Source organism: Melospiza georgiana, chromosome 2 (assembly GCF_028018845.1).
Source record: "Melospiza georgiana isolate bMelGeo1 chromosome 2, bMelGeo1.pri, whole genome shotgun sequence".
Lineage (NCBI taxonomy): Eukaryota > Metazoa > Chordata > Aves > Passeriformes > Passerellidae > Melospiza > Melospiza georgiana.
This window is the reverse complement of record NC_080431.1, coordinates 70,553,086-70,565,549: the sequence shown is the minus strand read 5'-3', so window position 1 is coordinate 70,565,549 and position 12,464 is coordinate 70,553,086. Positions and strand designations below refer to the sequence as shown.

The window sequence follows — 12,464 nt, the reverse complement described above, 5'->3', positions numbered from 1 at the left end:
TGCAGTGCATAGCATCACTCAGGCCTTCCTTTGAGGACAACACAGCCAACAGTTTGTTTTAGGCTGTGATACATTTGATCTGTCTGTAGACACCTGCATTAGATTGTCCATGAGCCCACACTGACCTGCAGCTTGTTTGACCAGCTGAGCACACCATGTGGGCTGCTCCTCACTGCCCATCCAGTCACTGGTAAGTGCAGGTCCATAGCATGATGCCAAGAATCACTCTCACTAAAGGTTCTGATACCGGATGGTAATTTCCTACTTGGAATTGCATTTCGAACCTGCCAGTTATTAATCCACCTAATGCACACGGCATTGATTTTGTATGGTTCTTTCTTAATCGAATTTCAGTCTGATCCCATCTCAGATGCTCTAAAGATGAACTGTAAAAATGTCAAAGAAGCACAAGACAATGGAAGCCTCAGGGTATCTCAGTGGGTCCTGCCAGCCAAGGAAACAATAGAGTACTGCTGGATGCTGGTGTTTGCTGCTTTATGTAGCAGCTGTCTAGGCTGAGGAAAGTTAATCAAAACTGAAACTGTATAGAGTCATTGTCATGGACACTTCTAGGGTCAAGGAGATAAATCCACATGTGGAGAGGTAAACTGGAAGAAAAATAAGGGAATATGAACTGGAGGCTGTAACCCACGAACAGAATGGCTTCACAGGAGTTGTGTCATTATCCCCCATGCTGGCAACACCTCAAGGACCTTGAGTCTGCTGGACTGGAACAACTAGGCATATGGGCATTAAGTATAGGACAGAAGTACTTTTGTATTTATTTTACTTGCACCTAATTGCTTCCAAAACTTTGTCCGACCTTGATGAATGTTTTCTTTTTAAGCTTGCTGGGGGATGTTCGGAGGAGTCATATAAGGATGGAAAATGGTAAGCATTTGTGAGAGTTACTGTAATTGTGTTTTTGCCATCTTCACACAAAGCAGAGCACTGTTAGTGGCATGAAATTTAGGGAAGCTTTGCCAGGGCCAAGTATGGCTGAGTATGGCAGATACCCCTGACAGCAAAGACTCATGTTTGAAGTCTGTGAGTTTCTGTGGTGACACTGGGTGATAACATGGTGGCAGTGGTGACACTCTTCAGCAGTGTCCTTCGCTGCTCTCTCAGGAAGCCGTGGATCTATTGCCTGCCATGCCAAACCTTTTAGTACAGAAAGGCTGCAATATCAAACTTTGGGTCTGTGCAGGGTAAAAGCAGGAGAAGTTGAGCACCACAGTGGAAAGGTATCTCCAGATGTAGGTATTTGCCTGTCAGAGCTGCTGTGTGGAATGGATCCTGGGTTCCTTCAAAAGCAACGTGGCCTGCAGGGTGAGGGAGCGCATTCTCCCCCTCTGCTCTGCTCTGGTGAGACCCTATCTGCAGGGCTGCATCCAGCTCTGGGGTCCTGGCACAGGAAAATGTTCTGACTGTTACCAGAGGAAGCCACAAAGGGGATCAGAGGGATGGAGCACCTCTCCTGTGTGCAGAAGAGAAAGGTCCATGGAATCCTCATTGCAGCCTAAAGGGGGCTCATAAAAAGGAGGGGACTTTTTGTATAAACAGATAGGGACAGGACAAAGGGCAGTAATTTTTAAATGGAAGAGGGTATTTTTAGACTAAATAATGAATCTTTACTTAAAGGTTAGTGAGGCACAGAAACAGGTTGCCCACGAAGTTTTAGATGCCCAGTCCCTGGAAGTCTTCAAGGTCAGGTTGAATGGGGCCCTGAGCAACCTCACCTAGTAAGTGTCATCCCTGCCCATGGCAGGTGGCTTGGAACTAGATGATCTTTAAGGTCTCTTCCAAGCCCTTAGCATTCTGCGATTCTATGTCAAGAAGTAGGGTGATAACCTTGGCATGAGGGTCTTGGGGTTTCACTCCTCTCTGGGTCGCGCAACAGGTCTGCGCCCCAGTTCAAATGCAGCATGTCAGCTTTGGTCTGCCCCACACAGGGGGATGGACAGGTCTCCAAACTAGGTCACCCCAAAATCTCTCAGGGGAGTATGTTTGCATCAGCATCCAGCACCTGTGCTTTAAGGAGAGCCCTGTTCTCCTGGCGCTGGGGTAATGACAGCCTTGTGCCTCCCTTGCGTAAGCACAACCTCACACACTCCCACTCAAATCACTGCTGGGTCAAAGACTCCCGTGGGTGACAGCCTAGGGCCATAGTCAATGGCAAAGCTTTTGATTTCTAAACCAGTTTGGCTTTTTCCCTTTTCTAGACACATTATAATTAATATTTCATGGCAGTCTCTAGAGACACAGGAGAGAATTTCTGGTTTTGGTTTAACAAAGCATATCAACAGGATGGCTGTGCATTGGAAGGTTAGTGTGCCCAGGTGTTCACTAACACTAGCCCAAAACATAAGGTCATGTGAAATTTTTCTGAGGAGGAGCAGAATCTCCGCCTTGCTGAGAAGGGATATTTTAAAAGAGATTAATGATCCCCCACAGGGAGCAGAATCCTCAAAGCCAAATCTAGAGTGCAGGACTGGCAGTCTTCCTCCTGAGACAAGGCAGTTGCCTTGGTGCAATTCAGAGTCTTGTGGCTTCTTGCTGGGCTTGCTGCAGTAAAGCACAGTGGCACCAGTGGAGCTTCTCACCTTGTGCCTGCCCATGCTGGAAGTAAATCATGGAGCAGCACCTTGTTTTCACCTCAGCAGCTCTCTCGGCTGTGAGGGTTACTCTGCTGCAGGATATTTTGGTTATGCCAGTAAATATCTTCCTTTCAGCAGTGCCAGGTGTTTCCACTCACAGCAGCTCCCACAACCGTTTTGGAAAGGTACTGTGAGTGTGGTTCCTGGTGGATTGCAGCTGACCCTGGTAAGATGCTGCACAGCTGCTGAAGGAAGTATAAAATGACAGCCATCTGTAAGCCATTACTATGGAATCCTCCTGAATCTTTAATTCAGCTCACATCTTAATGCTCCATCTCACTGGGGCATGTTCTCAGTCCATCAGACTGCAGGCTAGAGTCCAAACTCGCTATTTATCTGGGTTTCTTGTCTTCCAAGCCATTAAGAATTTATGCAAACAAGGTATTGGGGGCTTTTCTGTACTTATTTGTGGCTTGAATCTTTTTGGGATCTTGCCTTCAGCATTTTAGGATTTTCTGTCCTGCAGGAAAGTTTCGGATCAGTTTCCAGCACCTTTCTGTCATCACAGTCCTCTGACTTCTCACACACCAGTTTGTATATGTCACACGCCATCCCATCGCTATGCTATGGAATAAAACCTTGACATAAGTGATTTAACAGGTTTTAGACAAAATTCAGATTTGAATGTAACAGGTTTTAGACAAAATTCCAATAGTCTGTCTGGCATCTCTATTTTCCTATCTGGTTTTTGTTAAATAGTGGCAATTAAATGTTTCTTAGTGAATAGTTAAGGGCTGTTGCTTTACCTTGCTTACCTGCTACTACCCTACCAGGTTGTATAGAGGGAATGTCTCACACCTTCCCAGGCTGAGGGATCCACTGGCAGATACTGCAGTGGGGAGAGACGTGCAAAAACTTTTGCAGTACAAAGGAAAGCTTTGTAAAGCATACAAGTAATGGTGCAGAACTGATATTACTGCACTGCTGTGGCAGTTGCACTGCTTTCAGTAATTTGTATTTTCAGGGGTTTTATGTGCTCCCCAGGGATGATTATGCTAAACCCCTTGCTGTGTAATGGAAACAGGTCTGCTCACCTTTTTTTTTTTTTTTTTCAATCAAGAATACCCAATCTATCAGACATTTATTTGTCTTCCTTGTGGTCAGCAAAGTAGGTGACTTGGGAACCCCCTAATTGTTGGAGCAGGATTATAGCTTTGCTTTCAGGTAACAGGGGCACCTCAAAGCAACCACTGCTGGGGCCCAAGGTGTCCCGTGGTCACCACCACAAGATTGTGCTCCATCACCACGAGACTTTAATCACTGCTGACTTCAAACTCACATATTCTCCTTGGATGAACAGAATGCCTCTTTATTTATTTGTGAGGGATTTAAATAAATCATTAGTGAAAGCAGAGAGCGATGCTGTCTGTGCCATGCTCTAACTGCTGAACACGCCGTGGCCTTTCAAATGAAACCCCATATTTAATTGTGGTTCTCTTCTAGTGCAGTGGTTGGCAAAGGCTCCTGTTTCTCCCCCTGCTGCAAGGGGATGAGGATGGCAGTTCCCCCCACGATGTTGCAAACATCCCAGCTGCGAGGGAGGAGGTTGTTCTGAAACAAAGCCTTGGCCAGGCGTGAAACAGCAAGGATTGTGCCCAAGGTAAGAAGCACAGTGAATGTTTTAAAGGGGAAGAGCTGGCTGTAGGTCCCGTTCAGCAGGGAGCAGGCTGGGTAGCAGATGACAGAGGGGATGCTCAGGGCAGGCTCCCCTGCCAGTAGCCTCAGCAGGAGCCCAATCAAGAATCCAGCAGCCGATCCATAGGTGTTTGTGCTGGGTGCAAAGAGGGCACAGCAGAGCTGGGGGAAGAGGAGGGCGTACACCAGCTCCCCACTGAGGAACCAGAGGTCGTAGACAGAGCTGGAGTAAAAAGCCAGACCAGCAGCCCCGGCCCCAAACACCACCATGGAGGTCCTCATGGCCCACAACACCTCTGTCTCTGAAGCCTGTGAAGCAGAGATTGTGGCATTAGAGACACAGTGTTTTCTGGCAGGACGGCCAGCACTGCCCTGGCCTGGCCTGGTTCTCCTCAAGCCCTTGATGCTTTCAGGCACTGCTTGCTACCAGCAGCCAGGCAAGGCAGGTACCCCTGGAGGGGGCCTCTGATTTTAAGGGTCATGGTTTTATGCTGTTTCCATTAATACCTTAGTCCAAATTTTACACTAGTCTTGTTAGAATGAGCAAAGCTCACCAGTGTGGGTACTGGTACCCCTACCAAGGATATGAACACCCCTGGCTTATGTTTGGAGCTCTGTCCAGAAAGCAAGACTGTCTTTCCTGACACCAAAACTACTGAATGTTGCAAGCAGGTACCTTTTTCCTTAGGATTTTCCTGTAGATATTGTGAGCGAACATGGAGCCAGTGGAGAGAAGAGCTGAATCTGCAGAAGACATTGCAGCAGCAGCGATGGCTCCCAAACCAGTAATGGAGATGTATGCTGGGCACAGATGTTGTAAAACAAGTGGGAGGATCATTGCTGACTCCCCTCTCTCAAATGGACTTGGAAGACCGTAGCTTGTCTGATTCCAGTCTTTAAAACAAGACAAGGAAAATTCACAACAAATCCTTTGTCAACATTTCTGCTGGCTTTGAAATTGTCTTTTCACAGGGGCCAGTCACAAAGGGCTAGGAACTGAGACCCACTCAGTATTTTAGGACTTAGATTGATTTTTTTTTGTTCTTTTGTGAACTTTTGTGATTCCCTTAAGCATGCTGCAGCTCCCACTAGATCAAAAATTTCTTTTTCCTCAACAGCATCTATAGAAATGGGTGTCCTTCCAGAACTGACTCTATTAAAGGTCAACCTCTAGACACTGCTCATGAGGAGAAGGGAACTGGATGAAGTCATGACTTGAGCTGATTTCCTTAAATGTTCAGTGATCTGGCTGCCCTTTTACCCTTGCTCACAGCCAACACAGGACTGATTCCCTGCATGGAGACTGTGAGTTTACAGGACTGAACTTGATTCCTGCAAGCAAGAACCTTATTAACAATCTGTAGTAAGATTGCCGTGTCTTCCATGTCTAAGGCGTGAAAAGAAGGAAGCATAAAATTTCTTCTAAAATAGGATTATACAAGGATTTAGTGAGTCTGCCTTCATCTTTCCTCAACACAAAGTCTGGGAAAAGCCATTTCATCATAAGGAAATAGCTTTAAACAGGTCTTGGGGCTGTTTAAACATCTGTAAGTAGTTGTGCAGTGTACCTCAGAGGGCTCCACATTTTCTGGAAGGATCACCTGTCTTGGTGGATCATGGGACAGGGTAATTTGAAGTCTCTGTCAGGACTTCTTTGGATCCCATTTTAACCACCTTTGCCAAAACCACACTGGTTACTCAGAGACAAACTATTTATTTTACCTGTTGATGCTGCGACTGCCCCAATGAGCACGGAGGGCACGGCCATAGCAAAGCACCCGAGCCCAGAGAGGTAGGAGACGAGCCTCGCCTGTCCTGTCGAGGCAGCAGAGAGCACCCTCTGGAAGTAAGTCTGCCACGGGATGCTCCCAAGCACCTGAAACATTCACCAGTTACCAGTGGTACCCACCAGGCTGCTGTAGAGCATCATCCATAATAAATTCTAATTTCAAATAATCAAATTCTCATTTCAAGCGTATAAATGTTGCCCAGCTCTAACTCTTGAGGATAATATTTCTGATAGTTGAGAATTTCCTGTTTTCTTTGTTTTCATCCATTCACATTGGATGTGAAATTTTAATGAAAACAGGTTAATGGTTTGGAGCATGGAGGAAGCTGAAAAATGGTTGTTTGGAATTGTGAATCAGGCACAGAGGAAGTGAAAGGGAAGTTTTTCAGGAATGCAGCTTTTGTAAATAAATCTACCCAAACTTAGCTGTTCAGCTTTTAAAATGAAAAATAAAACCACAATTTTCACTTTCTTAGTAAACAAAATTAATCAGATAAAATCTGAAGATTCTGTCCTCACCAAACAAACTTCTACATGTCCCTATTATTGGTTTAGTAAGAGCAGAACAACCTCCTGGAGTCTTGGCTATTTTGGTAACTCAAAAGTTGTGTTGTACAATGGAGCAAATTGCACTGTTCTTGCTGATGACTGGCAGTCATGTAATTTTAATTTTTTTTTTTTTTTCAAACAGAGGGAATTTTACATATTTCTGTTAAAAGCACACTATTGAGGCTGCAAGACCAGCATCTCAAAAGGTAGGAAATTACTAATTTAGGTGCCAGGAGAGAAACTGGCTGCCTGGATGGTCTTACCCAAGAGGTATGTTACTCCATGTGGGTAAAGGATGGAGTGGCCCTACTGCTTCTTTTCATGCCACAGCTGAGCCCTGGGTCTCCCCAGTCCATTTAGGTTGCTGCAGGGGTTGCTGAGGGACAGTTTTACACTTCCAGCCCGTGTCAACTGGCCCGCAGTGCAGGGGTCCTGGCTGGTAGAACTTGCAATCTTTCCAGAAAGCCCCTGCACAATTTCTCCTCCCAAGCACTTGTCCAAGAAGTACTCCATACCAAGTAGAAGAAGTCATCCAGCCACCTTCCAAGATACTGTTTTTCTATCTTCCCAATCCAAGGGTCTTGGTAGGATTGATGGGTTGCAGTGTAATAAATACTTTCTGTTGCAGAATTCACCAGGGCAAAGGGGATACAGATCCACTAGGATAGAAATGGAAGTTGTTAACCATTTTCCCAGTATCCTTGTTCTTGGAGAACAGATGCTTAAGTTAAGGTAGATGTAGAATGTTGAGTTACATAAGATTAAGCCTAGACTTAGAGTCTTCCCTTCTCCCCCTTCCTTACTCTAAATCTATATGTTTCTGGTTCATGGCATCATCAAGACCATGAGTCTGTAATTCAGGTTAATTGGTACTTTCTGTAGACAGATCTCTCTCCATTCAAGATGGTTCTAGACAGGTTCTGCAAACTTCACTTTTGTGCTGACCTTTTTGTGTTCACCCGGCAAGGCCAGTGGCTTGTGAGCACTGTCTGAAATGCATAAGGTACAAAGACTTACAAAGATTGTAATATTTTTCAGGAAACATGTTCTCCTAAAGGGGAACTGCAGGTCAAGGAAGTTATGTTCCATCTGAGACATGCTGAAGAAAAGAGCAGGACTTTTCCCTTTAGTTAGAAAACTACCAAAGAAATGCACAGCACTTGCCAGGCTGAGGGTAATGAAAACCATCTGGATGACATCGGTGTAGGCAACAGAGTAGAGGCCTCCCAGCAGAGTGTAAAGTATAACAGTACAGGCCGAGATGGTGATAGCCAAAGAGCCTCCAATATCCAAGATGACCCTCATTGTTGCTCCTGCAGACAAGGACAGCAGTCAAGTGTCATAAGACAGATTTCATATGTGCAGAATAGAGGATAAATAAGGATATGTTATTCCCCTGGTGCCTGTACAACACACTGTATGAAAAATGCAGTCTATAGAGAACATGCACAGTGGGAGCTCAAGAGAGCCCATAATTCCTTCCTGCTCTTACTGCTCCACCTTGCTGCATGGCCATTGCCAAGGCACCTTGTCTTTTTACATCTCCTCTCCAACAGGGAAGAGGAAGGTACAAACTCGTATTGGAAGAGTTCTCTGTTATAATATAATGAATATATAGCACTATTTTTTTAAACCTGAAAATATATTTTCTAGAAATGAGAAATTCTTGTTCCTCTCACAAAAGGAGACATGAAGCACAGCTTTCCACAATTCCCAAAGGTGTACTACACTCTGTCAGTCCATGTGACCTCTAACAGATATAACAGGAAAGCAAGTATTTACCCAGGGACGCCAGGATGGCTGCAAACCAGAACACCTCTCCTAGCAGTGGTGGAATGAAAAGTAAGGTTGCCATCATGTTACCATAAGTTTCTTGAAGGGGGTCCATCACAGTCACATAATTCTTTGATCTCATTGGATTTACAAAGAAGAAACCACCTATCAGAAAGAAGTGACATTTTGGTGGAATTTTGCATATTTTATATTCCAGGAAAAAAAGAGGTAAGAGCAATATGGTATACGTCTTTCAGACCCACCCAGTGAATTTGTACATAATGGACCCTAGAGAATGAAGCAGCCAGTCAGACACCAGGGTTTAAATTCACTTGCTAAATGTAGGGTTTCATCCATTTGAGAGTTCCCTTCTTGTAAAGGATATCTGCTTACAGATTATATATATGACTGTCCACTTTTGACACACCTTAATCTTTCTGGAGTGGCTACTGGAGGTCACCCCCTGTGGCACCCCAGATGGCGCAAAATACCTGTGTGATTGTAACAGGAACTTAGCTCAGTGGATATCCATATATAATCTCCTCTGCATCCTCAAAGAACTACCAATCTGAGACATAAAGTTTTCTGAAAATCATCCCATGGAAGATGACAGTAGCCAGAGTGAGGCATTGAAGTCTCATATTTGGCTAAAAAGGAGGCAAAGTTTTGTCCTTGTTCATGTGATGCAACCTGTTGATATGTGGTCCTTTTCTGATTAGATTTTTCATTTTGGTGCCTTCATTGTCTCTTCCCAGAACTATATTGTTTTAATCTGCACATTGAGCAGAGTCTCACCCACCTTCATCTAAATATTGGACCTTAGATGTGCAGCCATCTCATTAAAACTAAAAAATACATATTGTGTCTAACCCTGAAGCCAGCAGGACTGCTTGTCTGGGCACTACTGACCTGAGCAAAGATTGCAGGATCAGACCTGCACTCCTCAGTTTCATTAGTAGGAATTACTCACATAAGCAGTCCTGGCAATATATTTCCAAGCTTGATTCATATTCACGTCAGTAGGACTCTTTTCTTTGACTTGAGAATAAAGGTTATTGTTCTTTTAGAAATTCCTGTGTAAGTTCTGCACAGGTCTCCTTTCTTTCATCATCCTGTGTCCCTAGGAGAGTTATAGTATAACACAATGTGGCCTGAAAGAAACTTTGGTCTTGGCAGGAGAGCAGAACCTCAGCATGAGTCCAGTAATTCTCAGAGTTAGAAATGGCAACTCAGGTGTAGAACACCGCACACTTAGCTTAGTTTCAAAAAAACCCAAAAAAACCAGCAAAACACCAAAAAAACCCACCCCCACACAACCAGCTAAAAAGTGGCATAAGCTGGTAAGATGGATACTTGACACATTCATCCTGAGATGAGACTATTCAGAAGAATGCATTTTAGTGGAAAAATCAAGATACTATTATTTCATCACTCAGAAATTACAAGGAAAAAATTAGATACCAATACTCTCAATAGTCTGCAAATTACAGACCATGTGAAAAAAGCAATATGCACAAAAAAGCAATAGACATATTATTCTAAATTCTCAGATAAGATTTTTGTCCCATAAATTACTACAAGCAGGCAAAACTCTACACTAGCTCCAAGCTACCCTAACTTATGTTTCAGTTCAGAGGACAGCATTATAAATGCTTATTCTCGATATATGGGAGACTGAAAAAACAAAATCACATTTAAAATGTACCCTATATTCTGTTACATATCTTAATATACTCCTATAATATATTTTTAAAGCTTATGTGTCCTAATCACACGAATTATTTACCAACAACAAGGGACAAGGCAAATCCCACAGGTGCCTGGACCCACAGTAATCCCTTTGAAGGCAGGTAGACCATTTCAGCTGTGCTGTTGATATATGCTCCTCCAACCCAGGTGGCTGTAATCATGGAAGATAAGAGGTCAGAACTGAAAGACATATTCTTAACTAGCCCTGCAAAACATTCTGAGAACTTGTAAACATTTTTCTCATACAAATATTTCATCACACCTCTATTTCCTTTGCAAAGTTTTCTGCCATACAGAGATGTGCTGACTATTGGTAATAGTATTATAATCTCACTCTAAATTATTTTCCAGCTTCAAGAATGAATATTTGTGAGTGCATGGAAAAGCTCAATGTTTAAATACTTAGAGGCAATTTGAATATAGTAATTTTTAATTACCTTTTTTTCTCAGAGGAAGACATTTGCTAGAGGAAACAGAATTGCCTTTGTGGAATTGCCCTCCTTCAAGAGCATCACTTACAGGGTCTTAGAAAATAGACATTAGGGAAAACAAATGCAAACAGGCAATGCAGTCAGATAACAAACCTGCAACAATGATTTAGGTGCCTTGGCCATGGAAATGCCACTGGGAGATGCCTTTACAAAACACAGGTCAGGGAAGCAAATTTCAGATTATGCCAGCCAGCAAAGAGAGAAAAGGGAATTGAGGGAAATTCTCTTTTTAAGAGAGAGACCAATGTTCACCATGAGTGACAATTTATTTCACACAGAACTGGACTTTTCTGTCGGTAAAATTCTTCTGTTATGTTGGATAACAGAAACTGGTTCACGATTAAGACCACAGTCCTCCTTAATGAAAAGTGTTGTAGTCTTTTGTCACTCTTAAATTAAACTCTTAACTCTTAACTAAACTCTTAAACGAATCTCTTTAATTTAAGAGAATATACATAAACATTAGGTTCTGCTCAGTGTGAAGAGGTTTGTAAGAATCCATCCCAAAATGATTCATGAAACCATACTCCTTTAAAGTCACACTTAGGCAAAATCTACCCTGACTTTAAAGGAGTTCAATTCCTTTGAAAGAAAAGTCACCCAGATCTATGCAATACATATGTTTTAAGAAGAATTTTTAAAAGTCTTTTAAGAAAGCTTACCTGTTGCAGTAAACAATCCAATGAAAACATGTATATTCCTGCCTCCAACCATGGCCATCTCTGTTGGGTTCCTGTTCTGCTGATCCTTTCTGCTTTTCCAAGAAGCCCAAATTCCAGTAGCTAAAGTTAATGTAAAAAATACACTCAGAGATACTAAGCCTGGTATATTTAGAGCCATTTTCTGTTGCTCAGTTTAGGTTATATAGAAGAATAATGATGTGATGATAATGTTCTTTGATTGAGTACACAATCAGAAAAAATCAGTGGAAATAGCGGCGCCTTGTAAAGGAACTGCTGGACTTTGCAACCAAAGAAGCAGTATGAAACAGAGTGATAACCCCAAAAGTCTGGAGAACCAGATGCAGAGTCTGTCTTTGGAAAAACACTGGCAATTCTGCAGACTTCCCCCTTCTCCAGTAGACATCCAAGCTTATTTTTGTAAGGAGCAAAGATTAAGAGCACAGGGATTAGTGCTGATATGCCTAATGGAAAACTGATGTGAGGGGTACTACCAGATTGGCTTAAAGTAGGGGAAATGTTATATTTTGTCTGATATGAAATGGTATGAAGATAATCCATATTTCTCTGGGTTCTAAGCACAAGGCTAAAGCAGAAGATAGGGCTAAGAATCTGTCTGTTTAAAACGGACTAGACTAAACTCTCAGCAGTGATCAAAATAAACCTAGGAAACAGTAAAAAAAGATTTACCATTGACCAATGAAAGGAGATACATGATGATACTCAAAGAAATGATTGGGAAGTGGTAACAAAGCAAGGTGGTGTTGGACTCTTCAATGAAGCTATAGGAATGATACAGACTTTTAAACTTTGTGAACTTCTCTGTTAGCATGAATGATTCTAGGGAAAAACCTCATGTATGCATTACGGAATTAAGTTGGTTGCATTTATTGTACATTTATTGTAGAGTTGCCACACTGATGTCCTTTCAGTTGCTCTGTCAATATTTACCATCTGTCCCCATATGGCTCTTTATAACCAATTTGATGTAAAGTCTGCCTGTTTTAGGGTACATATATGGCTTTCCTGGATACCTTTGTTCATCCGTGGAGTGGGTAGCTCATTTCCATGGTGAAATCTCAGATGTCTTCTTCTCGGATGCACTCTGAGTGAAAGGCCAAATCTTTAGGAAGGTTTTCTG

General features: G+C 42.8%; 1 protein-coding gene across 1 annotated transcript; it reads right to left on the bottom strand.

Annotated features, from left to right (window-relative positions):
• Window positions 1-4,079: 4,079 nt before the first annotated feature.
• Window positions 4,080-11,483, bottom strand: LOC131080349 (high affinity choline transporter 1-like). The gene is made up of 8 exons (XM_058018546.1): window positions 11,306-11,483; window positions 10,190-10,303; window positions 8,413-8,568; window positions 7,795-7,943; window positions 7,146-7,289; window positions 6,015-6,168; window positions 4,969-5,186; window positions 4,080-4,601 (listed from the first exon to the last, which is right to left on the bottom strand). The coding sequence occupies exons 1-8, from the start codon at window positions 11,481-11,483 to the stop codon at window positions 4,080-4,082; spliced, it is 1,635 nt and encodes a 544-aa protein (XP_057874529.1).
• Between the last annotated feature and the right edge of the window lie 981 nt (window positions 11,484-12,464).

Bases quoted from the DNA above. Each gene is read 5' to 3' on its own strand.
- LOC131080349 (XM_058018546.1), bottom strand. From the start codon at position 11,483: ATGGCTCTAAATATACCAGGCTTAGTATCTCTGAGTGTATTTTTTACA. The intron at 8,569-10,189 runs GTAAATAATTCG...TCTTTCTGATAG, and splicing joins TGCCTTGTCCCTTGTTGTTG to GTGGTTTCTTCTTTGTAAAT. The intron at 6,169-7,145 runs GTATGGAGTACT...TGAATGTTTCAG, and splicing joins TGGATGACTTCTTCTACTTG to GTGCTTGGGAGCATCCCGTG.